Source organism: Ursus arctos, unplaced genomic scaffold, assembly GCF_023065955.2.
Source record: "Ursus arctos isolate Adak ecotype North America unplaced genomic scaffold, UrsArc2.0 scaffold_20, whole genome shotgun sequence".
NCBI lineage: Eukaryota > Metazoa > Chordata > Mammalia > Carnivora > Ursidae > Ursus > Ursus arctos.
In genome coordinates this window covers 27,838,299-27,864,998 of record NW_026622875.1, presented here as the reverse complement: position 1 = coordinate 27,864,998, position 26,700 = coordinate 27,838,299, and the positions used below count along the sequence as shown (strand labels likewise).

At 39.8% G+C, this 26,700-nt stretch overlaps 1 protein-coding gene across 4 annotated transcripts in view; it reads right to left on the bottom strand.

Annotated features, from left to right (window-relative positions):
• Positions 1–11,284: 11,284 nt before the first annotated feature.
• The window catches only part of RYK (receptor like tyrosine kinase), a 93,968-nt gene continuing 78,552 nt past the window's right edge, over positions 11,285–26,700 (bottom strand). For 2 of the 4 annotated variants that reach the window (XM_026497062.4, XM_026497063.4), the window contains exons 14-15: positions 17,687–17,823; positions 11,285–16,749 (exon numbers count right to left, since the gene is read on the bottom strand). In XM_026497062.4, coding sequence (XP_026352847.1) covers positions 16,638–16,749; positions 17,687–17,823 — 249 coding nt within the window. In that variant the 3' untranslated portion in view covers positions 11,285–16,637. The remainder of the gene's footprint in view (positions 16,750–17,686; positions 17,824–26,700) is intronic. The other 2 variants (XR_008960662.1, XR_008960663.1) reach the window with 2 other exon arrangements.

The window sequence follows — 26,700 nt, the reverse complement described above, 5'->3', positions numbered from 1 at the left end:
CAGAAACAGAGCAGGTTTGTGGAGGACAGAAGGTGAAGGGCAAGCTCCCCAGATTCACAGCCTTCCCATGAGAGAATGCAAAGCAGAGTGGCTGGGAGTCAGCTGCTTCCCGAGCCTCCTACCAACAGTAGGAGGAAAAAAGAGGGAGTGGGGTTGGAAGGCTGGTCGGCTTCTCCTTCTCTGCTCCTCACTCCTCCTCTTGCGCACTGTGGCCCCAGTCCTTCTAGGGCTGGCCTATAGGCAAGTGGGTTAGGATTCTGAATAAGACTATCTAAAAAGAAACTCTCTCAAATGCTTTCTTCCTTTTTCTTCCCTCATATTCTTGAAATGGAACACGCCCTGCACATTTTCTTTATAAACTCTGCATTCCTAGTCTTGCTAGGAATCTATTCACACTGGGGATTTGCTCAAACTGAATGAGACAAAAAGAGTCCCATTTTAACACTGACCACACTAGTTTAAAAATGGCAAAAGGAAATAAAAATCACAGCACTAAGCAAGGGAGAGGGGGCCACCAGTAGAGCTGGAATAAAATCAGGTGCAACTATCCTGATGGGCAAAGAAGAGCAGAGCAGGTCGCCATGGAGGTAGATGCCTAGGAAATGAGTGCCACTGCTCATGGGGGGTCTGGGAAGACTTTGTGGTCAGAAGGTACAGGCACAGAGGGTAAGACATGGTAGGGAGAGTCCTAGGTCTACCTAGGAAGAGCTGTGTCCAAGAGCACATCCACCATATGCTCGCCTGCCTTGTGTAGGCAGAACGATAGACCAAGATGGTATCTACCCCAGCCTGAACCAGAGGGTACTCTCTAAAAGAAATCAGAGAGGATCTCTGGGAAGGCTGAGGCTCTCAGTGCCTGTGTTGGCATCACAAGAAAAGGCTTTCTCATTTTATCAGGGCAAGGGATAGATAGTATCCTGGCCATGACTCCTAAATGGCATCCCGCCTAGTCAACACACCTAAGGCTCCCACTTGAAGGAGAGGGCTGTTAAAGAAACAGAGCCACATGATGGTACTGAAGACCAGCACCAATCACTTATGTTAAACTATAAATCCTTTATTCACAGATATAAATGGATAGCAAATGACTCCTAGATGTTTGAGTAAAACAGCCCACAAAGGAACGAAGATAAACAGAACAATAAACCCAGCAGAAATAAAGATAGTTTGGAGATTAGGAAATAACTTTTTAAAAAATCTACTTAGTGTCCTCAGTGAGATTCTAGGAGGTTTTTCTTCCATAGACAGAAAGGAAAAAAAAAGTCACTGGAAAAGAGAGAATAGAAAATGTTCTTGGAAATTAAGAAATGCAACTGTCAAACAAAAAAGATGCAAATAAATGAAAGACATACCTGAGAACACTGGTTCTCAAAATGTTATCCCCAACCAACAACATTAGCATCCCTTGGGAACTTTAAAGTGAGAATTTCTGGGTTCCAGCCTGAAATTACTAAATTTTATATTGGGGGTGGGGCCCAGCAATCTGCATTTTCACCAGGCTTCTAGGAGACTGGGATGCACCTCAAGTGTGAGAACCACTGACTTAAAACATAAAACAAAAATACAAAGAGGTGAGAAACATGAGAGAAAAATTAAAGAACCTAGAGAACCAGCTGAGGAAGAGCTATGGAAAGGGAAGACAGAGACTTATGGGGAGTACATAATTAACTATGAATTTCAAAAAATGTCCTTCAACTTAAGAAAAAAAAACCTTTAGATGGAGGAGCCTCAGTTTTATCCCCTCAGAATTGCTGGGCAGATTCAAGCTAATAGATGTAAAAAGTCTGTAACCTCTCACAGCCCAAGGCCAGCACTCCGTTAACTGTTAATTACCCTCATCACTGTTTTGTTTGGCATGTATCCTTCCAGACCTTTCTCTACACCTGTATAAATATAGTCTCGTTTGTGGTTTTTTTCATAAAGTTCACCTTACTGTACATGTGGTTTCCAACTTAGTTTTGTATTTAACAGGAAGTACTCCCGTTATTTCCTCTAGATCTGCTTTAACTACTACATAGCATCCATACTTCACCTGCCTCTTGTTCATAGCTTTTTAGTTATTTTAAATAATTTTAAACTTAAATTATAAATAATGCTATACTAAGTTTCAGTCCTACCAACAGTGTGTGAAGATACCAATTTCCCTCATCAATACTTGATATTGTAAGTTTAATTCTTGATAAATGTTGGTAAAAATAAAAGAGCCTTTTTGCTACATTTCACTGCATCTGACTTCAGGTGGGGTGACTTCTTTCTTGTGTTTGCTGACCATTTATATGTTCTCTTCTGTAAGTTTTCTGTTCATATCCTTGGACATTTTGGTTATTATTAGCTTATTGGAAGGTGAGTGATTTTGGTAAGTTTTTCTGTACTAAGCCTCTTTCCTTTGTTTTAGCTTTTTAATTAATTCTAAGTTTGTCTACAAGTTTTATTAATTCTAATTGTCATTAAATCTCCTGTACTTTCTAGGTACATTATGATATCATCTGTAAATAATTATAATCTTTGCCCCCCCAATATTAATTCTTGTTCACATCTTACTGTCTCATGGGATTTTGACAAAGAAAGCCAAGCAGAACATGAAGTCACAACCCAAACTTACGGACTATATGAAAATAGAAGACATGATAAATGAGAGTCAGTAAAGGACTAGCAGCTTTAGACTGCCAAAAACTTCAAGAAGTGGAACTAATGGTCTAGCTTATTAAAAAGGCATGTGTACAATGGTTACAGAAACAAAAGATACAATAAAAAATATTAGCAACTGCTTAGGTAAAAAGAGATATATTCTTTTTATAAGAAAAAAGAAAGATTTTAGAATTAAAAAAATACATTCATTGAACTTAAAACCCAAATCCATTACGCAGCAGAACCACAACTAAAGAAGAGTTAGCGAATCAGAAGGGAAGTTAAAAAATTACCCAGAATGCAGTACAGAAAGTTAAAATTAAGGGAAAAAAGTAAAAAGATTAAGAGACATGGAAGATGGAAAAGGAAGAGGCAACATCAGCCCTCAAAAAGACCGTTTTTCAGGGTGCCTGGGTGGTGCAGTTGGTTAAGTGACCGACTCTTGATTTTGGCTCAGGTCATGATCTCAGGGTGATGAGATCAAGCTCCGAGTCAGGTTCCATGCTCAGCATGGAGTCTGCTTAAGATTCTCCCTTTCCCTCTGTGCTCCCCTGCCCCATGCACTCTCTCTCAAATAAATAAATAAATCTTAAAAAAAAAAAAAAAAAAAAAGACCGTTTTTCTCCCTCTCATTTTAGGGTTTACTTAACCCAACTACAAACCCTAGCTCTATAACCCATCACTTGGCATTTTCTCCCAGAGAACAAAAAGCTGATCTATCTAGCAAGTATACTTGTTATAAAAATATATTTTCCTAGATCTGCAAAAATAATTTCAAGGCCACTTGCTAGTATCCTGTGCATAAATGAGAAAGTATATTTGTAACAAAAGTACTGTGTACTTTCTAATTCCACTGCATAACAATGAAAAAAAAATTGATCAAGGACCTAAATTCCTGGGGCAGGAAGGAGTGAGGGAAGGCCATTTGTCATAAAGTCACCACGGCAGTTGCTGGGGCCTCCCTTTCATGGTAGGTCAGCCAACGGTGTCAACTCTTCCGAATGAGATTCTAGGTGATGTTTGTGCTGGTGAATTAGAGCAGGGAGTTGGTGATGTCTAGGTCATGGGTCATTTCCTCAGTGGCTCCCAGTCACAGGCGGCAGCCCAACTCCAGTAGGTGCCCTGTGGTCTCAGGTCTGGATCTAGAGGTCCATTGGGCCAAAGTTGTTACCACTGCTGAAAGCGACTCCAGGGACTTTAGCTGGATCATGTACATGCATAAATGTAGGTTGACTGTATACATGAACATGTGAGCTAGACACTAAGCAATACCATGGGGACAGAGCTGTGGGAAAGGCAGCCCATCAGTGAGGTTCATGTAAAAACTCCCTATACATGGCCATCTTACCCTGAAGACCAACATTAACAATTAAGTCCACCTCTCTGTTTCTTTCAGGAACGTGTGTCTTAGAAAGTAACCCTGTCTTTGGCATAACTTTCTCAAAGCCTTTTGAATACATTTAGGTTTTTTCTGCCCAAAGGAACTCTTAGAATAATGAATTCCATATGTGCTTATTTTTCAGTGGGAAATGGAAGGATTACCTTTATTTGTCAGTAAAATTACTCTTTGCTCTAAGAAATCATTACATTTAATAAATCCTAAGTGCTATAAGAAATTGCAAAAGAGGGGGTGGAATGGTCCTTCTTTGCTTAAGAGGCTTACAATGGAACAGATAGAAAAAATACACATCTTTCATATTCACATGATTCTATGCATCCAAACATGTTGAAGGAAAGCATTTCTCCCAACAATTTTTCAATGTCTGCAATAAATGCTTGAGTGATTTTCAAAAAAGAAGAAGGTATCTCTGGCAGTCAGGGTATTACTGGGAAGAAAATGGGGGCAGCAGAGTCTGGCCCAGCCTATCCTGCAGACACTCTCAGGAGGATGGGGGGGCTGGAGAAGCCTTGTCAGACAACCAAAGTTCTTCCCCTAAAGAACTCAGTAAGAATCACAACAGGAGTGAAGGTAGCTTCCTGGGGAGGCCGTGGGAGAAGGCTAAGAAGGGATGAGTTTTGTACTGGTTATGTTGGGGTTGAAATGGCTGTAAGATAAACTGGTGGAGATATCCAGAAAGAGATATTCAAAAAGGCCTGGACCAGAGATCTAGATGTGTGGGTGCTGGGCACAGAGCAGTTATCTGAGCATAGATGGAATCACTGAGGGGCAACATGGAGAAAGAAGACTGGGATAGGAACCTTATGAATGCCCCACATTTAGGGGAATGGGGAAAAGTGTTAAGCCTGTGTAGAGGGTAAGAGCAAGAAAAGTCCCAGGAGAGACGTGTTGATAGAAGAGGCTTTCAAGCAGGGTGATGTGGTTGGTAGGGTCAGGAGAATGAGGGCTCAGAAAAGGCCACTGAATCTGGCAGCCCTGGGAGTCTTAGGACCTGCAGAGGGAGCAGCCCCGGAAAGTAAACACACAAAGTAAAGAAAGCATACTGGTCCAAGGCTGGGGGGTGCTGACACCCTAGGCAAGCCAAGAGATAGACCGGGGAGGTCAAACCATAAGCTCTTCCAGGCAGTATGATGGCACCAGGCAGGGGAGAGAGTGAACGGAGAGAAGAGGGAAGTCATGGTCCAGTTCACGTAGACAGAGGAGGAAGCCACCAAGGATGGGAAAATAAGAGGTAAAGAAGGCCATAAATAGAACACAGCCTAGGGGATCCAGAGTGGGAGGAGATAGTAGTGTTGCCAAGAGGGACAGTAAGATGAGACAGCTCCTCTGAAAGACAGGAGGATTGTCCCAGGAGCCCAGGATGCATCTGAGAAAGAAAGAGGAGCTGCTGAATAGGGCTGAGTCAGGAGAGGGCTAAAGATAAGGACAAAGGGGACAGGAGGGTCAGAGTAAGAGAGAGGAGTGAAGACAGTCTGTGGGATACAAACTGGCCAGGCCACAGCATGAAGTCAACTGGGACAAACAAACAGCATTGCTTCTTAGAGGGCCCCTGGCCTAGTCTGCTGCAGGGAAAATAAGCCCAAGGTTATGTTGGGGTTAGTCCTCCTTTTTCCTGAGCCCCAGGGAACTAAATGTCTATAGGTAACCACCCTACCAGCAGTGGCTTCTCTTCTGGGAACATTATCCACACCCCCAGCCTAGGAAGTCCTTCTGTCTGGGACCACCTTGGCCTTGGTTTGTTTCTGAAAGTTTCCTCCCCTCACCCACAGCTTCCAGGGGAGGGAGGCAATGCTTCTAGCAAAATTCCTTCTGGAATTCCTGTCCAGGCTTATAGGGTTTCCAGCTGTTCTGGAGAATCAATCCATGCCATACTTGTCCACTATGAGGATGTAGACAGGCCCTTGGTTGGGAGGATTTTCCCGTCACAGGATGGCTCAGGCAGCTGTGAGAATGGACTGGGGAAGCTAGAAGGCAGCGCCATTAGAAAGGGGTCATAGTTGTCCAGGAGGAGTGATGGAAGCCTGGACCAAAGGGCTGGTGATGGAGGAAAGTGAAGTAGGGGGTGCAGGGACATATTTAGAAGGAGTGGGTAGAGTATGGGGGTGAGGAACAGAGGAACCAAGGCTGGTCTCATACTGAGTGGCACTGAATGTTCTCATCTGAACAGCAGACTTCCAAGTATACCACTTCCTGAGAGGAAGTGTACCATTTTCCTGAGAGGGGGTGGAGGGTGGGCAGGGTCTCTGGATGGGAGCATGAGAGGGCCACTTCTCATGGCCTGCATCTACAGGGACTTCCGTGAAAGACCCAGAGCCAAAGTCTCTGAGCCAGCTCTGGGAAGGCAGTGGGAGGTCAAGTATGATAGGACCACTTCAGATCTGAATCCTCAACCTCTCTCACCTCCTAGCCCGGGTACAGTCATGGCAGCCTGGGCCTGGGGGTCTGGCCAGACTCTTTTCATGAATGTGAGAAGAATCACCTTTGATATAAAATGATATAGCTTTCCACAAGATGGGCATTTTTGTTTTTTACCTCTGGGAAATGGAATATTTGTTTTCCAAAAACAGATTCTTGGGTAGAAAGAAGGTGTGTGGGGGAGACAGAACGAAGGGCCAGATGGTGAAGGGTACTGTGTGCTAAGATGGGAAGTCCAAGCACTGTGCAGGGAACACCAAACATACTCTGAGACCATCTCAGATCTGGAAATCTCCATCTCACCCTGTCAACCTCCCAAACCCCTGGCTCTACCGCAGGTCCTGTTATCTCCCAGAACTAAGCCACCTTTAGACCCAAACCCAGATCCCATTCTAACTAGACCATGAACTCCTATTCCAACCACTCCCTCCAGTAGTCTCACGTCTGTTCTGCAACCTCCTAGACTCATGGACTCCAGGGCCTCAATGTACTGGCCTAACTACCATGCCCAGCTAGAGCTCAAATGACCACCTGAACTACATCTCATCAACACCCTAAAGAAAGACCCTAAAGTCTTTCTTCCGCCTGTCCAGAAAAACTCCAATAACCTTATCAACCTTACACCCAGCCTTCTCTTATCTGCCCCCCTAAATCTGTTGTCTTCTTCCACAGTAACAGAGTTTTAGTTGGGAACATGGCTACCTAGCTAGACCCATTTCCCAGACTTCCTTGCAGTGCCTAAATTCTTACCAATAGAATGAGAGCAGAAGTAATGTGCACAGCTTCTCTTTCACCTACCTAAAAAGAAACTATTGCTTTCCACTTCTGCTGTCAGCCCCTTTTAGGAGCTGGAACACTGAAGTGACAGAGACCTAGCTTTGGCCATGCAGCCATATGAGCACAGACTATAGAATGGCAGAACAAGATAGAAGGGATCTAGAACACTGAGTGGATCTAGAAGATGAGTCGTTCCACTAGCCTGGGCCACTTTCCTCCCTTTGGACTGTAATGTGAGAGAGAAACAAACATTTATTTAATCCACTCCTTGTTACAGCAGATTCTGCTATAGTCAAATATGTGGAGAAAAATGCTATCACTAATCAGGACAGTATCACCATAAATCCCCTGTCTCCCAACCTCAGCCGAGTTCCACTTTCACTTGATATTGGTCAGCAACCTTGCAAATTCACCCAGTGAAGGCTACAAGCTCTCACGATACTTACCAGGCCTCTGTCCAACCTCTCATTTTCAATCAACAATACTGTCTCTTATGGCACTACAGATGCTAAGACCACCGAACAGGGTCTCCCACCATGTCCCAGCCCCCCTGCGATCCTCTACTCTTACCCCAATGGTAGAGTTGTCCTTCTCTCTGTACTCTGGTTAGACTCCCTGGATTAAAATCACAGCTCCACTATATGCTATCTGTGCAACCTAGTTCAGTCTCCCTTTCCTCAGCAGTAAAATGGAGATGATGTCATACTACCTGACAGGATGGTGAAGAGTAAATGAAATAATGCACATAAAGGAACTAACACAATGCCTGGTATACAGTAAGCGAAGGCCACCTGCTACTAATACTGCTAAAACAAAGGTGACCACATTACTACCTCATGGAAGCCCTTCACTCAATCTCCATCACCTACAGAACAAAATCCAAACCTCTCAATGTGAGGCCCTTCATGCAACATCAGCCATTTACCCCTTGAGTCTTCTCTCTTGCCACTCTCTCTCTCTTTTTTTTTTTAGAGAGAGCGTGAGCGGGGTGTGGGGGGAGCAGCGGAAAAGAGAATTTCAAGCAGACTTCACGCCCAGCACGGAGCCCAACACGGGGCTTGATCTCATGACCCGTGAGATCATGACCTGAGCCAAAATCAAGAGTCGGACGCTCAACCAACTGAGCCACCCAGGTGCCCCTACTCCGTCTTGAACACTATGTTCCAATACCAAACTGCCCACAGGTCTAAAAAATAAAATAAAATCAATGTTTACTCATTTGACAGATATATATATATATTATATGTATATATATATATATATCAATCTATCTATCTATCTATCTATCTATCTATCTATCTATATATCATGCCCACCTTTGCAGTATTAATGACCACTCTAATAAATTAATTCCCCTTCCTGAAAAAGAACATCCACCTCCCTAACAATCACCAACATGAAAGTCTATTTTTCATCTGGTATCTAGGAAATGATAATGAATTCAGTTTCCTTCCTTGTAAAATAATATAGTTAGGTTCCCTCTTTTTAGCTCTAAAATATCATGCTATCCTAAGATGGCTGTGGGAAAAAGCAATCTTTATACCTATTTTTAAATCTTATTATATTGTTTACATGTACTTGAAATGCTGCACCCTGCGGAAAGGGAATGGGGCTCTTTTGAGAGGGGCGGATGGTACAAGAGCCGGACGGTGAGGCTGGCTAACAAAGGGGAAATGGAAAGAGGTAAAAAGTGGCCAGAAAGGACAGTGGAGACAGACAGGGGAAGGTCCTCAGGGAGGAGCCAGGCCCAGGTTTGCACAAAGCCTGGCAGCACCAGGCTGCAGCCTCCTGTCTCTTCCTTTTCCTGCCTTCCCAGAAGAACAAGAAGAACCCTAGGGAGTACTTATCACAAGACAAGAGCCTGCTTAGCTGACCAAGAATGCTTGTCAGGTCAAATAAACCTGCCCTTCCTTCAGCTAAGTCATCTGTAGGTATTTCTGGGGGAACAAAAAGAGCAAAGGGCAGAGGGGCACTGCCTAGAGATTCCAACACAAAACTTAAAACACAGGTCTATCAAGACATTGCATTTCCTGATGGAAGAGATTATGGTCAAGTCAAACCCATTCTGAGCAAAGTCAGAGTTAAAGGAACTTTATTCAAAATACTAATTCTAGTGCTTTTCTGGAGCCAGCGCCTATGACCAATTCCTCAAGTCTATCAGAGTATCCAGAGTATCCTGTTCCCTGACTTATACAGACAACTTCTAAGGCATTCTTTAGATGTATATTAAGTAATGTGGTGGCCAAATAGTTTAACCTCAAAAATTAACAAACCTTATATGGATGCAAATATGCTAAAGAAAGGCATATAAAATATAGTTCAATAGATTCAGGTGATATAGCATTAAATAAATAAATGTTTATTTAAGCTCTTTTAATAAGAATTTCTATGGAAACATATAGCCAATATCTGGCTTACTTCCCAAGGCCCTAGGTAATCAGACCATGAAGCTAAGGAAAGGCACTTGGTAGGAGATACTGCAGGCCAGACACTGAGGAGAAATAAATACCCTTGCAAACTCAAATCTATAAAGTGGTGGCAGAATTATGGACTGGTGGAAAACAGCAGGGCCAGAGACCAAAGGAACAGCAATCACCAGGGAACAGGTTTTCAGGACATAGACTTAGAGACTAAAAGTTTAGGTAATACTCCATTAGGCTTTCTCTGCAAACACAGCAGACTTGCCAACCTTAAAAGAAGCTGACTGGGCATTCCCTCCACTCATTAAAACTTCACAATCACCGTACTTCCTCTCATACTTGACAGAACTTCTGAAGCGTTAACTATATTGCTGTAGGAGACCAGATTCCAGTCCATTACTCCATTTCTTCACAGAGACAGACATTGCTAGCTGCCCATCAACAGCTAGGTGGTACTTCCTTACTAATGCAACCCAGTTTTGCCCAGGGTAAGAATATGCCCAACTAAAAAAACAATTTCCTCAAATATGCATAAACTCATGAATGAATAGTATATATCCATACAATGACGAATAGAACATATCCATAGGATGGAATATTATGTGGCAATAAAAAGGAATGAAGTACTAATACATGCTGTGACATGAACCTCAAAAACACTATGTTAAGGAAAAGAAATTATAGACAAAAGGCCACATATTTTATGATTCCATTTAGATAAGAGGTCCAGAATAGCCAAATGTAGAGATAGAAAGCAGATTAGTAGCTATCTAGGGCTGGGAGTGGGAGATGCTAATGGATATGGGGTTTCTTTTTGGAATGGTAAAAATGAATTTGATTGTGAACATGGTGAAAATCATTAAACTGTATATTTTAAATGTGTGATATGTGAATTATCGCTCAATAAAGCTGTTAAAAAAAAAAACCAATAAAATCTGATTTCCCACAATGCCTAACAGCTGCCCATGTGCTATAGTTCTGGCCAGGAAGATGCTGGTAGAAATATACTACGGGAAAGTTAATAGTCTCCTAAAAAGGACTCAGCTAACTCATGCCTTTTGCCTTTCATCCTTTTCCCCTCTCTTCCTAGGTCTAGGTCTTGGGGGGTCCTTGAAAGCAAAAGCATGCTAAAGATGGCAGAGCAGCAAAAATGGAGGAGAGCAGGTAATGGATGATACCCTGGAATCACTATACCAGCCCTGCTTTACCTCTCACTGGATTTGTAATGGGAGAAAAATAAACCTGTTATTTGGTTAAGTGATTACAGTTAGATTTCTATCACTTCTAGCCAAATGCTATCTCTCATGATGCATGCCTATCTAATACTAGCCTGTGCTTATGCTTGAAGCCAAGAAGGCAAAAGGGAAAAAAAGTAGACTTAGAAAGATGCAAAAAAGTTGATTCCAAATGTAACATTCAGGCACCACGAAGTCAGCTTTAATTTCTTTTTTTTAAAGGTAAATAGTTATTTTATTTTCAAACTATACATTTTCCTCAAGCTTGATATAGCCCCAGAGGAATGCTTATCCCTCTCTAAAAATACATCACTAAGAAATGCTTTAGTTTTGAAATGTGGGATAAACCAAGTATGAACAAATGGCATACTATTATTTGCTCAAAGAATAATTTCAAATATCAATTCCCATTTCTTTTTTTTTAAATAAGTTTTTAACATCTGTTCTTTGAAGGGTTAAGAGACATTTCCCATTAAGCCCTTAAAGAACAGCACTCAGAGAGCAAACAGGCCTGCAGATGCAGTTTACTTATATATAAAATGTATGTATTCGATACACTTATGTAGGATGTTCATCATGTGTCCCAAAGAATTAAGTTCAATGTTATTCTAATATGTTATTCTAAGCACAAAAATGAATGTAGAAACAAAAATTACTAATTTAATAAGCAACTGTCTGTATTTTTCCTTTCTAGTCCCATAAATTATATCACCTCTTTTTTTATTGTATGAGGTGAGGGTAAGGGGCAGACCAGGAAAACATTCTCCCACTAAAGCAATGAATTACTTCACTTGGGGTAATTATTCTACAATTCCAAATAAAGTTGGCCTTGTGGACGTGTGAAACAATATGCCACTGGGCTAATTATTCCTGTGACCAAAGAAAAAGCAGGGAAAATGAAGTGAAAAGCTGGCTAAGGGATTGGGGAAGAAGGTGCTTTTAAGCCACCACTGGGGTGGAATATAGTCTTCCCTACCAATCTGTCTCTTTATTTCATGCTGTATTGGTTTATATTACATAAAACTTAAACTCTTCAAAGTTGAATATAAACATCACATTGATAACATAACACAGTATTTTAAATAAGAGATAATGCTTTTAAAGAATCGGCAGACTTTTTTTAAACCAAATTGCTCTCGTGCAAGTAGATATTTTTACTCCATTCATTAAATATTCAACCCTGCCAATGTGTCAAGCATTAGTTAAGCAAATGAGATTCAGACGTGAGTGACATACAAATTGCTATCCTCAAGGAATGCACAGCCAAGTGGTAAAAATAAGCCTGCATCTTACCTTTGTCAGAGTGCAAACCCAGGAACAAGGCTGAAAAGCAACTACTAAGCCTGGAGGAGCAGGGTAAGGTGTCAAAGCAGTCTCCTGGGCGCCTGGGTGATCTGGAGTGGAGTGTGGCACGCTAAGAGGAGCAGCATATGCAAAGGAAAGGACACATGAAATGACACAATGCATGCAGGCAGGATGCAATGAGTTGGTAAAGAAGCAAGAGGTGAAACTGCAGAGAAGAATGGTTGACTTTGTGTACCTGGGAGTTGGGAACTCTATTCCGAAGGCTTTGGGAAAGTGCTGAAGGTTGTAAGTAGGGACAGCAGCTCAATGCTAGGAAGCATTACTCTAGCAGTAACTGGCTGGGTGGGGGGTTAAGGGCCAAGGCCAGTCCAGAAGTTACAGAGGCGATGGGGCAAAAGATGATGGCGGCAAGCAAAATGACCATGTTGGGTCTGAAGTCCTAAGGACGTGAACTCAACAGAAGCTGATTTTCATATAATGGAAACATCTAAAGTTTTGTGTACTACTTCCCCGCCCCTTCACACTTTTTCCCCAATAAAAACACAGCCTTTACCACAACCCAAGGGACTGGGGGCTGGAGTGGAGAGTCTTTCATACTTGTAGACCAAATGACAAGAAAAAAAGAGTGTCCCATACCCCGAAGGAATTTCTTCCCTTTATTGGATCACTCCCATTAGCCTGTGGAACATTTTGCAGGACTATATCTTCACCTGGAAAACAAACATGCCCTCCTCCCAGTCCTCCAACCCGTGCCCCAAATACTTCTTTGATCTCCTTGTAGTTAACTCCATTTCCCTTCACACTCTTCAATAGTGCTGACTACAGTAGGGTCTCCACTTTCCCACATTGTATTCATACTTCAGCTTGCTCCAGTCCCTACTACTTTTGTCAATAACCTTCATAATACCAAATCTCATAGGAGCTTCCTTCTCCATTTTGAAATACTTACTTTCCTGGGCTTCCATGACACCTCATTTTCCTGTTTTTGTTGTTGCTGTTTCCAGCTACAGTGGCTTCTTCTCAGTCCTTTCTTTGGTATCTCTTCTTCCTTCACTGGAGTGTTAAATGTTGAGAGTTGTAAGACTCAGTCCCAAAACCTCCTTCCATCTAAACTCTCTCCAGAGGTAAGTTTATCCAGTACCATGACTCTAAATATAGTCTACATGTCACACTCCTACATTAATATGTTCAATGAGAACTCTTCCCGGAGCTGCAGACTCTCATCTGTCTATTAGATAACCAACTGGCACCTCAAACATGGCCTACAACAGATAATTGATTCATTCCATCTGCCAAAGCAAAATCCTGTTCCTTCTAAAGTTTTTCCATCTCAGCATATAGTTTGGCCATACAACCAGAGGCCCAAGCCTCAAACCAACTAGTCATCCCTGATTACTCTCTTTCATTCTCTACCCAACCCTCCAACATCCAAAGGATCCAGGTTCTGTCTGTTACCTTCAAAACGTGTCTCCAATCTGCCCCTTCCAACCGCCCATACTAACCAAATTGATCCAAAACCACTGTCTCTTCTTTCCTAAACTATGCAACAGTTTCTTAAAAAGTCTTATTACTTTCCCCCTTGCCTCCCTACAATTCAATCTTTACAAAAGACCTGGCATAACATTTTTTAAATGACAAATCAGATCATGTCACTTGCTTATTTAAAAATATCCTTGAATGAAGAATTCCATTTAGAATAAAATATGTGCGCTCATGGCTTACAAGGCCCTGCTGCTCTCTGTTCCTGTGTCTCCCAGACCTCATCTGGTACCCTCCCATCCCTAACTACATTCTAGCCACACCAGCCTCTGTCCTCTTCTTCCAGCAGCAGCAGCTGGAAGATGAGCAGGTAGGGCCAAGTCTAGAGGATAGCTTGTTCCTGCTTTACCAAGTCTAGAGGATAGCTTGTTCCTGCTTTAAGGCCTCTGCAATTATGTCCCTTCAGCCTGGATCTTCTCATAGCTGGCTTTTCGTCATTCAGATCTCAGCTCAAATGCCACCTGCTCAGAGAAGCCTGGCTAAATATTACACCTAAAGTTCTTCTCTATGATACTGTTCTTTCTGTTTTTCATAGCACTTACCAAAATCTTACTTACGTTCATTATCTGCTTCTCCCAACCAAAATGTAAAACCTAAAAAGGGAGGAACCTCATCTGTCCTATTCCCTGAATATTTTGAGAGCCAGACATACAGTGTGCACTCAATAAATATACATGTATTGAATGAATAACCCAATCCTCCTTGCTTCTACAAATAAAATTTTCTCACAGTGGGGGTGTTGTAAGAAAGGACAGACTGTAATAGAGCTCTAGGTCATTAGAGCCAGCTTATAATACCACATCAGTGCTTTGTTAATTTGCTTCTTTCCTATAAAAAGTATATTTTCTGCAAAATCTCTTCAGTAATATTCACACCCTACAACAAAACAATTGGAAGAAGACCAGCCACAGACATCTTATAACTGCTCTTTTCATCGAAGTCAATGACTCCAAGCAGCTCAGCAAGAAAAATCTATTTGAAGTCTTAAACCACCTACTAAAACAAATGCACATACATAAAATAAAACAGCTTACAAACACAAAAAGATAAAGTTAAAGGCATCACACATCCCAGCAAACTGAGAGCACCTCTGAGAGCAACTGCTAATTTGGGATAAAAGATGTCAGCACTTTTTCTTTTGAACTGATCTTGTACAAAGAACTGTGATTTCTAAACAATGCAATAACCTGAACACAAAATAGAATGCACTGAATGTTGGAAAGGATGCTAGAGTTGAACCATTCTATGTGCATAATACATATAAGAACTAAATAAATATTTGTTGATTGAATGCCTTCTAAGATTACAGGTTGTGAACAAAAACATTTGTAACTTACAAAGAGTTCAAAGAGCTTTTAAAAAACTGGACATTCAGAGGGCTGAGTATTTCATAAAACCAAACAACCAGTGTTACTAATAAATGGTACTCAGAAAAATCATGCTCTTTGCTTGCTTTTGGCAGAGCATGTGTTGTGTGAGCTATACTTCCAGATGTGGTGATTCATGAAACTTCTTTAACAGTGGCAAAAGCCTCCAACTGCTAAGACTTCTCCCTAATATACCTATGAGGATGGGAGTAGAGGCAGGTACCTGTAGGCCGAACTAGTTAGGAGGTTCATTCAATTATACCTTAGGCCAACTACAACCAAGCATAAATACACACATACCCCTTATTTAATGGCTCTGGAGAAAAGTTTCAATGTTCTAATACTTCCTAGTAATAATGATCCCAATTTATTAAAACTTGGAGGTTGAGTAGAGTCAGCTATAACTGTGTGAGGGCTCAGAAGCCTGATTACATGGGTATCTATCTAGCTGGTACGTGTTCAAAGACTTACCAAACAACCAATCATTCATTATGAACAATATTTTCAATACTATAAAAATAGAAAACAAATCCTTTAATTTTTCAAGTGTTTTAAGAAACAACTCTATACTTAAGCCAGACTTGAAGCGCAAAATTTACCAGTTTACTTTTTTTTGTTTTTTTACACTATCCAGAACACCTGAAGCACCCTCTCTGTGCACAGCACTATTTTAGGTGCAATAAAAGGGATTCTTAACCTTAGAAACAAGATTTCACTTTCTGGAATAGTATTATCTCCTTTTCCAGAGAGTAAAAATAAATAAAATTGCCATCGTTTACTACTGACTGGCCTGCCCCAAGCCTACTTCTGGCTCATGGAAATGCTAATTCCTGTCAAATTTAAGTGTTTCAATGAACTCAGCTTTTACTTCCCCCAAAATAAGAAAGCAGAAATAATTTTCATTAAAAAAATAAAAAAGAAACAGTTTCCCACAAAAGGACAGTTTCTGTTTCTAAGTTTTGGGTTTTTTTTTTAATTTTTTCCCTTAGCTTCTAAGTTTTCTTCCTCCAATATTGCCTTTTCCTATACAAGGCAAACCAGACATCTTTTTATGCTGCTTTCCTTTTCCTAAGAAAAAGTAATGTACCTTGAAGACAAGACTAGTGATAAATATTTAAAAAAAAAAAAACAAAAACAAAACTTTAAAGGTGAAATCACTTACATTTACCTTGATGAAGTAGAAAAATAAAAAAGCAGTTGGCACTAAGATAGCTATTCCAAGTATCTGTGCTTAAACAATTTTTAAAACTGTTTATTTATTTTGTAAGAATGTACCCCTAGTCCAAAGTAACTATGTTTTAAAAAATTTTGGGCCAAAAAATTTACAAAAACCTTTTCCGTTCAACCTAATAAAAATGGTATCTAGAAAATATTCCACATTATTAAGTCTGTCTTTAAAAGTTCAGATTCTAAAGCATTCCTAAGGCACGGTGTTCCGGAAGACATATGTGCTTCTGCTGGTGTTGCGTGATGTACGAAGCATCCATGACTGGTTCCAAGGGAGCCCCAACAGGCACCGTGCTCCTGATGCCGTGGGACTGTGAGAGAAGAGTCACACATAGGCCCCCAGGGCTGCGTGGAACTCCGTGAGACACTGTACCAGCTGCTGGAACTTGGGCCTCTCCTCCGGGTCTAAGGCCCAGCAACAAGCCATCACAGCAAATCTGCAGAGTGACAAAAATGGGAAATTCGGCTAATGACGAAACAGTACTCCTAATCTTTTGGCCAATTCGATGCCAGTTGTTTTTTGTCTACAGGTGGGCATGGGGAGAATGACAAACCAAAAATCAATGGATATTACTGTATGTTGGCAGTTCTAAAATGAAAAGAAACTAAACCGAGTTATCTGGGTTTTATGCGGATTTCAATTCTTCATGATGTCGTATCAAAATACAACAGCAAATATAGAGATTTCATGCAAATCCCTAAAACACAGACAAAATAATAACCTGTGTTTTCTGAGAGAAAGAACTTGGAGGAAGGGGAAGGTTAATCTAAGCTCTAAGAACCCTGGATCGACAGTAAAATCAGTGCAGAAGTTGCCACCTCACCATGGTATAGAAACCTTCAGGAGAGTCAGGAACCAAGACCACAGTCATCTGTGCGCTCGATCCCCCGTGAACAGCCTCCTGCTCACCGTGCTCCCTACATATGGGAAGATTTCCTACACGGTGAAGGCAGGAAGCAGGAACTATCTCAGCCTGGAACACTCCCCTTAAATATCAGTTGACACCAAATGGATGGCAGGATGACAATGAGAAAGGTTTTCTATAACTAAGGCTGTATAAATAAAAGTCGGATACTCACACTATATAGAATAACGGACACAGGATTCAGTATTTTCTTACTATGTACATTATTGGTCTCTCAGATTAGACTAAGCACTATAAATATAAGAACTACAAAATGTTCTGATATGAAATGTATTAAAGAGTGAATGAGTCTGGCTGACTCTGGTTCTCTATGAGTCTAATTCAAGTCCAAAGAGTCATTACTCTCCAAAGGGAAGTCTCTGTATGAATACGGACACCTGCTCTTCTTCTTTGATCCCAGTATCATAAACGGAATGAAACCCACGTCTTCAAGCTCAGAGAAACTCACAGCTCATCAGGACAGTTGATTGGCTGGGCTATTCGGTAACCATCTTTCAGGTATGCAGCCATCTCGAAGGGATCAATGTCCACATAGGGCGTCTGGCCCAGAGTCATGAGCTCCCACAGCGTCACTCCAAAGGCCCACTGAGGAGAAAAGGAGAAACACAATGAGGGAATATTTAGAACAGTTGTCAGAGTGCTGCTGCCCATGCCCAGGTATGGACCAAAGATAGCACCCAACTCTTAAGGAAAGCAAAATATTATCTACAAAAAGAAGTCTACCATAGCTAGTTAGTTTCTCTTGCTGGGACAGAAAAGAGCATTTTAATGAGTGCACCCTTTAATAGAAATATTATTACAAATTCTAAGGTAATTAGATTCCTTGTAAAGAAAGGTTTTTACTGTTGATTCCAAGATCAACCATCCCAAACTGGTAATTAGTCTAGGATTTTCCTAATATGAAAAATCTGTTACATTAAATAACTATAGCTAGTCTGTATAACTGAGAAGTGGAAAATGAATATGACATTAGCCTAACTGGAGGGAAGAGCATTCTGAGTATGTTAAATATGTAAGCTATGTAAAATATAAGATGTCATAGATTTTTACTATATTCAAGTAATTTAACAGATAAAAGTATCCTGAAAAAATATCTTCTAACCTTGCTTGAGTAAAAGATCAGATTTATTTAAAATCAACATGTGAACTATTGGCAGGAACAGAAATCATAAGCAGTGATGAGAGCGTTCATTCATGGTCCAACCAGAGCTCCCCATTTTGGCCCAGCTGTGGTTACACTGGCTCATAGGTATTGTGCAGAGGGCAGGCAATGTGTCCACACAGAGTTACTGCCATGCCGCCAGAAAGGACTCAGAGCAGGGACTCCTGCTGATCCGCGGCCACTCATGAACTCTGAGGTCAGAACGGCTGAAGCTGGATGAGGAGGAAGGTATCATTTTTATGAGTCCCTTCTGTTCTAGACATTTTGAATCCTTTATCTCCATCTAATTTTCAAAACAAACCTGTAAGAAGCACTGGTAGCCCAATTTTACAGGTAAGAAAACTGAGGCTCAGAGAAGTAACTGGCCCAAAAAACAAAATTTTTTAATGAGTGAAGGAGAAAGAAATAGAGAAAAAGAAAAAACACAAGTCAAAAACAAGTCTGTTTACAAGATCTGGGCATAGTGCATTAAATTTTAATAATTATTTTTCAGTAATGTCGAAATCCAGAAATACTCCCTAGAATATACAGGTTGTTTTTTAAAAACCTTTTGTTAGTGAACCATAGCTTTATTTCTTAATATAATCTATGAAAACAAAACAAAAAAACAGTGGAAAGATATCTTTTAGGATATTAAAAATGGAGAATTCTATACCAAACCAAAATATACTTTAAAAATGAAGGCAAAAATACAGATTTTTTTAGACAAACAAAAGCTGAGATGGAACTCTGGACCAACAAAGAAATAAACAGTATTAAAAACATGAGTAACAATTAGATTTTTTTCTTATTTTCAAGTTCTTTAATAGATTGTTTAAAGCAAAAAAATTAACAATGTATTGTGCGGTTTATAATGGATATAGTAGTAAAATGCATGCCCACAGTAGCATAAAGGATGGAAGACGGTAAGTGGAAAGAAATGCTTACATTAAACACGAATGGTATAATATTATTTGAAAGTAGAAGGTGTACACTGTAAATGCTAGGACAGGTTTCTCAACTTCAGCACTATGTATATTGTGGGCTGCATACTTCCTTGTTGTGAGAGGCTATCCCATCCATACCTTATGGGATGTTTAGCAATACCCCTGGTGTCTACTCACTAGATGCCCAAGTGTGATAACTGAAAATACCTCCAGATATTACCAAATGTCCCCTGGTGGGGAGGGCAAAATTGCCCCCAGCTGAGAAGCACAAAACTGCCCCCACTTGAGAACCACTCAGCTAGACTAATCAAAGAAAATAAAGGACACAAATTACTGATATCAGAAATGAAAGAGGGACCATCATTACATCAAAAAATACAAACTCAACTTTACAACAAGTTCAGTAACATAGAAAAAATGAACAAATTCCTCAAAAGACACAAATTACTGACAGATGTAAGAATAATTAGAAAACTTATGTATCTTTTATCTATCGAACTGAATTTGGGGTGCCTGGGTGGCTCAGTCGGTTGAGCATCTGCCTTTGGCTCAGGTCATGATTTCAGGGTTGCGGGATGGAGCCCTGCTCAGCGGGGAGCCTGCTTCTTGTTCTCCCTCTCCCTCTGCCCCTCCACTCGTGCTCTCAAATAAATAAATAAATAATTTGTTAAAAAAAAAGAAGAAGAAGAAAAAAGAAATTGAACTCATAGTTAAAAATCTTTGCACAAAGGTTGGCTCAGTCGTTAAGTGCCTGCCTTCAGCTCAGGTCATGATCCCGGTGTCCTGGGATCAAGTCCCGCATCAGGCTCCCTGCTCAATGGGAAGCCTGCTTCTCCCTCTCCCACTCCCCCTGCTTGTGTTCCCTCTCTTGTTGTCTCTCTCTGTCAAATAAATAAATAAAAATATTTTTAAAAAAGATTTTTTTTCATGAAGAAAACTGCATATTGTTTCACTGGGTGAATTCCATCAAACTTGAAAGAAAAAAAAATAGGACAAATTCGTATTAGTCTCCTAGGGTTGCCATAATGAAGTACCACAGACTAGATGGCTTAAAAAACAGTATCTATTATCCCACAGTTCTGGAGTCTAGAAGTTCAAAATCAAGGTGTCACCAGGGCTTCGTGCCCTCTGAAACTCATGGGGAAGGATCCTTCCTTGCTCACGCCCAGCTTCTGGTGGTGGCCAGAAGTCCTTGGTGCTCCCTGGCTTGCACATGCAGCCATTCACGCTCTGCCTCCATGTTCATGGACGTTCTCACCTCACTTGTCTGTATCTCTTCTTATAAGGATACTAGTCATGCTGAATTAAGGTGCACCCTAATTGAGTATGACCTCATCTTAATATTATATCTGTAATGACCTTAGTTCCAAATAATGTCATTCTAAGGTACTGGGGGTTAGGACTTCAACCTATTTTTTAGGAAGGCACAATTTAACCTACAACACAATCCTACACAAACTCTTTCAAAACACTACATCGAAAACTAAGGATGTACTGTATGGTGACTAACATAACGTAATAAAAAATTAGTATAAATTTAAAAAAAAAACAGAGGAAGGGGACTATTTCCCAACTCATTTTGAGGCCAGCATTCCCTTAAATACCCAAACCAAAAAGTTAAGTCTTTGGAACTTAGTATCTTTTTCATTAACAGATCATTACGGTGGAGCAATACTCATCCCAGAGGTCTGTGTTTTTGAAGGGGGTGAGGGGAGGAGAGGAAGGGAAGAATAGATGAGGATGGATGTATAGTTTTAAAATCCCCACAGAGGGGCGCCCGGGTGGCAAAGTCTGTTAAGCGTCTGACTCTTGGTTTTGGCTCAGGTTGTGATCTTGGGGTCATGTGATCAAGCCCCAGGTCGGGCTCTTCACTCAGTGTGGAGTCTGCTTGGGGTTCTCTCTCCCTCTGCCCCTCCTGCTTGTGCTCGCACTTTCTTTCTCTGACAAAATTAAATAAATCTTAAAAAAAAAATCTCTATAGAAACAGAGCCTACTGGAATTTTCCTTAAAACTACTGGTTTAAGGGGCACCTGAGCGGCTCAGTCGGTTAAGCGTCTGCCTTTGGCACAGGTCATGATCTCAGGATCCTGGGACTGAGCCCCTCGTCGGGCTCCCTGCTCAGCGGACAGCCTGCTACTCCCTCTCCCTCTGCCGCTCCCCCTGCTTGTGCTCTCTCTCTCTCTCTCTGTGTCAAATAAATAAATAAATAAATCTTAAAAAAACAAACTAAAACAACTACTGGTTTAAAAATGGAAAAACGACTTCAAACTAACAAAAGTTAAAGGAAGGTGCCAGCATACATCCAGGTATCTATCTTAAAAGTGTACTCTAGGTAAACTTTTAATAATGACAACGATTAGTAATGCTTAATTTTAAAAATCATGTCTAATTTCCATATGGAAGGCAGTTCACTACTCTGATGGAACAGAGCCCAAAAAAGTAAAACTGGTTGGGTGTTCCCACCCCTTCTTCATGAAATGAGATGGATCTGTTCTTATTCACTGATTGTGGCAGCAGCTGTAGAAAAGGAATAATCAATCCAAACTAGATTTCGGAGGAAGAAACAATGGGAATTAGTAACAAGTGAACACTGCCATTTTGAACACAGGGACTAACTGTATCCACTGACAAGGGTGGTACACTCTAAAACTTCCAACTGTAAGGACCTTCACAGTTATTGCTGCTGGTATCCGAGATATGGAAGGTACACACGTATGAAAACAGTATAATCTGTATAAGCTGATTTTAAAAAATTACTTATTTCACATTGTTTTGTCCACATTATTAACACTAAGCATCCATGTAAGGTTCTCATATTACATATTGCAACACCAAAAAACACCAAAATGAAGAACAATAAAGCCAAAGGGTACACTGCAGTTTCATTTCCTTAAAAGCCAACAAAAGTGATTAATTACGTGTTGGCTCACCAATTCTTTAAAAAAAACCAAGACCAAATAGGACAAGGATGATTTGTGGAAAAACTGCTCTCTAAAGTCTTCTGATAACTAAGCCATTTAAAATTTAGACAGACTTATTCTATAATTTCCTTTTGTTTGACGTCGTTGGAAAGGGGGAAATAAGAAGGTCAAGCTGTTTTTTCCAGAGTTTTATGAAAGGCTGCTGCTACATCCGTTTAAAGAACATTTAGAGAATAACAATGTTCTTTTATTCATCTTATTCCTCTTCTCCCAATCTGTGTTATTTTATAGCTTCTAAATATATAGGATATGAAACTTTTTTTCACTAACAACATACACTGATGTGAGCTGTAAAAGTATAAAAATAAGATTCTTTTTTACTCTTTAATGTAATATTAACTAATGCTGGGGCTATTAAAAGATTTCCATTCTGTCACTTCAGGAATTTATAAGGCAAGGCTGACCTCAGTATACTATATACTGCTGAGAAAAGAATTTTGTCCATTTCTAAAGGGTCTCATCTGACCACAACAAAAGCAGCACAATCAGGTGTTTTATGACTGGCCTTTCTGTTAATACTAGAAACCTAACATCCCATTCTCCCATAGGAAATGGGATTCAGATGACCAAAGTGCAATTAATTTAATCTGGGTCAAGTACTTTCCAAGCTTGACAAATGAGAAGAATCATCTAGGGTGTCTGCTACAAGTACAGATTCCTCAGTCCTATCCCAGTAATTCTGAAGCCTGGAACTCAGTATTTTAAACAAGAGTCTTTGTTTAGTCTTAAGATCTAGCAAATTTAGAAATTAATCTTAGATGTGTTAGCAGTAGTGTCAGATAACAAAGAGTCTTTATTTTTATTTTAGCATGGCTGACATTCAATAAAATGCACATGAAGGGCTCAATTTGGTAAGTTCTGATATATGTATACCTCGTACAAGCACTGCCACAATCACGATAATGAACATATCCATCACCTCCAAAAGATTCTTCCTGCTCTAGAACCCTTTGCTCCTGCACCTCACCACCGCCACCCCTACCATGCCCAAGTAACCATTAATCTGCTTTCTGTCACTAGTTCTCATTTTCTAGAATTTTATATAAATGGAATCATTCAAACAGTGCATTTCTTTTCCTAGCTTCTTTCATTTAGAATAATGATTCTGGCATTCATCTATGACACAGCATGTACTGACAATTCATCCCTTTCATTGGTGAATAGTAGTCTATTATATGAATACAGCAGCTTGTTTATCCATTTACCTGTTGATGGATATTTGATCATCTCCAGGTTTAGTTACTGAGAGCTGTTACAAACATCTGTACAAGTACTGGCAAGGATATATGCTTTCATTTATCTAGAAGCAAAATGACTCGATATGGTAGATACATCTAACTTTTGGGGAGCGGCGAGGGGCAGAAGGGAAGGGAGAGAGAGAATCTAAGTAGGCTCCATGCTGGGCCTCACAACCCTGAGATCACGACCCTAGCCGAAATCAAGAATCAAGACGCTTAAATGGATGAGCCACCCAGGTGCTCCAGGCATGTTTAACTTTTTAAGAAATTGCCAAACTGTTTTCCAAGGTGAACATACCATATGTAATAGCAGCAGCAGCATAAGAAAGCTACAGTTCCTCCATATCCTTGCAAACACTTCAGTCTTTAATTTTAGCCATACAAATGGGTGTGTAATGCTATCTCACTGTGGTTTTACTTTCCATTCTCCTAATGACTAATGAATTTGATATTTTCATGTGCTTATTTGCCATTTGTATATCTTCATTGGTGAAGCATCTCTTCAAATATTTTGCAATTTCTGTTACTGAGTTTTAAAAATTCTTTATATATTTTGCATGTATTTCCTTTATCAAGATGTGTATGACTTGCAAATATTTTCTCTGAGTGTGACTTATCTTTTCATTCTCTGAATACTGTATTTCAAAGAGCACAACTTTTAAATTTTGATAGCCTGATTTGTTCTTCCAGGGATCTTGATTTGGTGTCCTAAGAAATCTTTGCTTAACACAAATTTCCAAATGATTTTCTTCTTTGTTCTCTTCTAAAAGTGCTATAGTTTTTATTTTACATTCATATCTCTATTTTGAGTTAATTTTTGTATATGTGGAGCAAGGTTTGGATCAAAGTTCACTTTTTTGGTAGCTGGATGTCCAACTGCTCCAGGACTGTTTAAAAGATAATCTTTTCTCCACCAAATTGCCTTTGTATTTTTTTGCAAATTAATTGTCCATACATATGTGGGTCAACTTTTAGGTATTCTGTTCTATTTAATCAGTCTACCTTCATGCCAACATTACACTGTCTTGATTAGTGCAATTTTAAATCAGACCTCCAACTTTTCTTTTTCTCAAAGCTGTTTTGGCTATTATAGGTCCTCTGAATTTCCATATCAATTTTAGAATCAATCTATCAATTTCTACTTCAAAAATTAAAAGGCTGCAAAAATTTTCTTTGGGACTATGTTAAAATCTATAGATCAACTTGGGGAAAACTAACATCTTAATATTGAGATTTCTGATCAAGAAATAATGGTATAGCTCTCCATTTATTGCAGGTTTTTAATTTCTCTCAATGTTTTATAGTTTTCATTGTGTAGATATTTCACATTTTTGTCAGATATATTCCTAAGAATTTCATATTTTTGGACACTTTGATGTTTTTAAAAAACTTAGGGAAATAAAACAATATAGAGATTCCTCAAAAAATTAAACATAGATCTACATACGATCTGTAATTCCACTACTAGGTAACCAAAAGAAATGAAAACAGTATTTTGAAGAGATAAAGGCACCCCTATGTTGACTGCAGCATTATTCACAATAGCCAAGATATGGAAACAACCTAAATGCCCATCTACCAATGAATGCATAACACAGATATACACAACAGAATATTATTCAGCCATGAGGAAGGATATCCTGCCATTTGCAACAGTATGGATGGACCTTGAATATATTATGCTCGTGAGAAGTCAGACAGAGAAAGACAAGTAATATATGATATCATTTATATGTGGAATCTAAAAAAGTCAAGCTCATGAAAAACAGAAAGTAAAATGGTGGTTACCAAGAGATGAGGGGTGAGAGGATAAAACTGATGTTGTTTAAGGGTACAAACTTGCAATGAGTAATAAATAAGCCACAGTGATCTAATGCATAGTATAATATAGATGATAATATTGTACTGCAATTACATAATGTGATATTATGTAATAATAACATTACAATCATTACAGCAATCATTACAATATATAAATGTATCCAAGTAACATGTTGTAACCTTAAATTTACAATGTTATATGTCAAATATATGCAATAAATTAAGAATGATCCAAAAACTCTTTTAATTTCTGATTTTTCATTATTTGTATATAGAAATATAAACTAATCTTTATACATTGATCTCATATCCTATAATCTTTTTTTTAAATTTTTTTTATTATATTATGTTAGTCACCATACAGTACATCCCTGGTTTCTGATGTAAAGTTCGATGATTCATCAGTTGCGTATAACACCCAGTACACCATGCAATACGTGCCCTCCTTACTACCCATCACCAGTCTATCCCATTCCCCCACCCCCCTCCCCTCTGAAGCCCTCAGTTTGTTTCTCAGAGTCCATAGTCTCTCATGCTTCATTTCCCCTTCTGATTACCCCCCCTTCTTCATCCCTTTCTTCCCCCACCAATCCTCCTAGTTCTTACGTTCCATAGATGAGAGAAATCATATGATAATTGTCTTTCTCTGCTTGACTTATTTCACTTAGCATTATCTCCTCCAGTGCCATCCATGTTGCAGCAAATGCTGAGAAATCGTTCTTTCTGATAGCTGGGTCATATTCCATTGTATATATGGACCACAACTTCTTAATCCAGTCATCTGTTGAAGGGCATCTCGGTTCCTTCCACGATTTGGCTATTGTGGACAATGCTGCTATGAACTTGGGGTGCATATGGCCCTTCTCTTCACTACGTCTGTATCTTTGGGGTAAACACCCAGTAGTGCAATGGCTGAGTCATAGGGTAGCTCAATTTTTAACTTTTTAAGGGACCTCCACACTGTTTTCCAGAGTGGCTGTACCTACTTGCATTCCCACCAACAATGTAGGAGGGATCCCCTTTCTCCACATCCTCTCCAGCAATTGTTGTTTCTTGCCTTGTCAATTTTTGCCATTCTAACTGGCGTAAGGTGGTATCTTAGTGTGGTTTTGATTTGAATTTCCCTGATGGCTAATGATTTTGAACATTTTTTCATGTATCTGTTAGTCATTTGTATGTCATCATTGGAAAAGTGTCTGTTCATAGCTTCTGCCCATTTTATGATTTGTTTATTTGTTTCTCGCGTATTGAGTTTGAGAAGTTCTTTGTAGATCTTGGATATCCTATAATCTTTTTAAACTTATTAGTTTTACTATTTTGTTATCACACTAGAT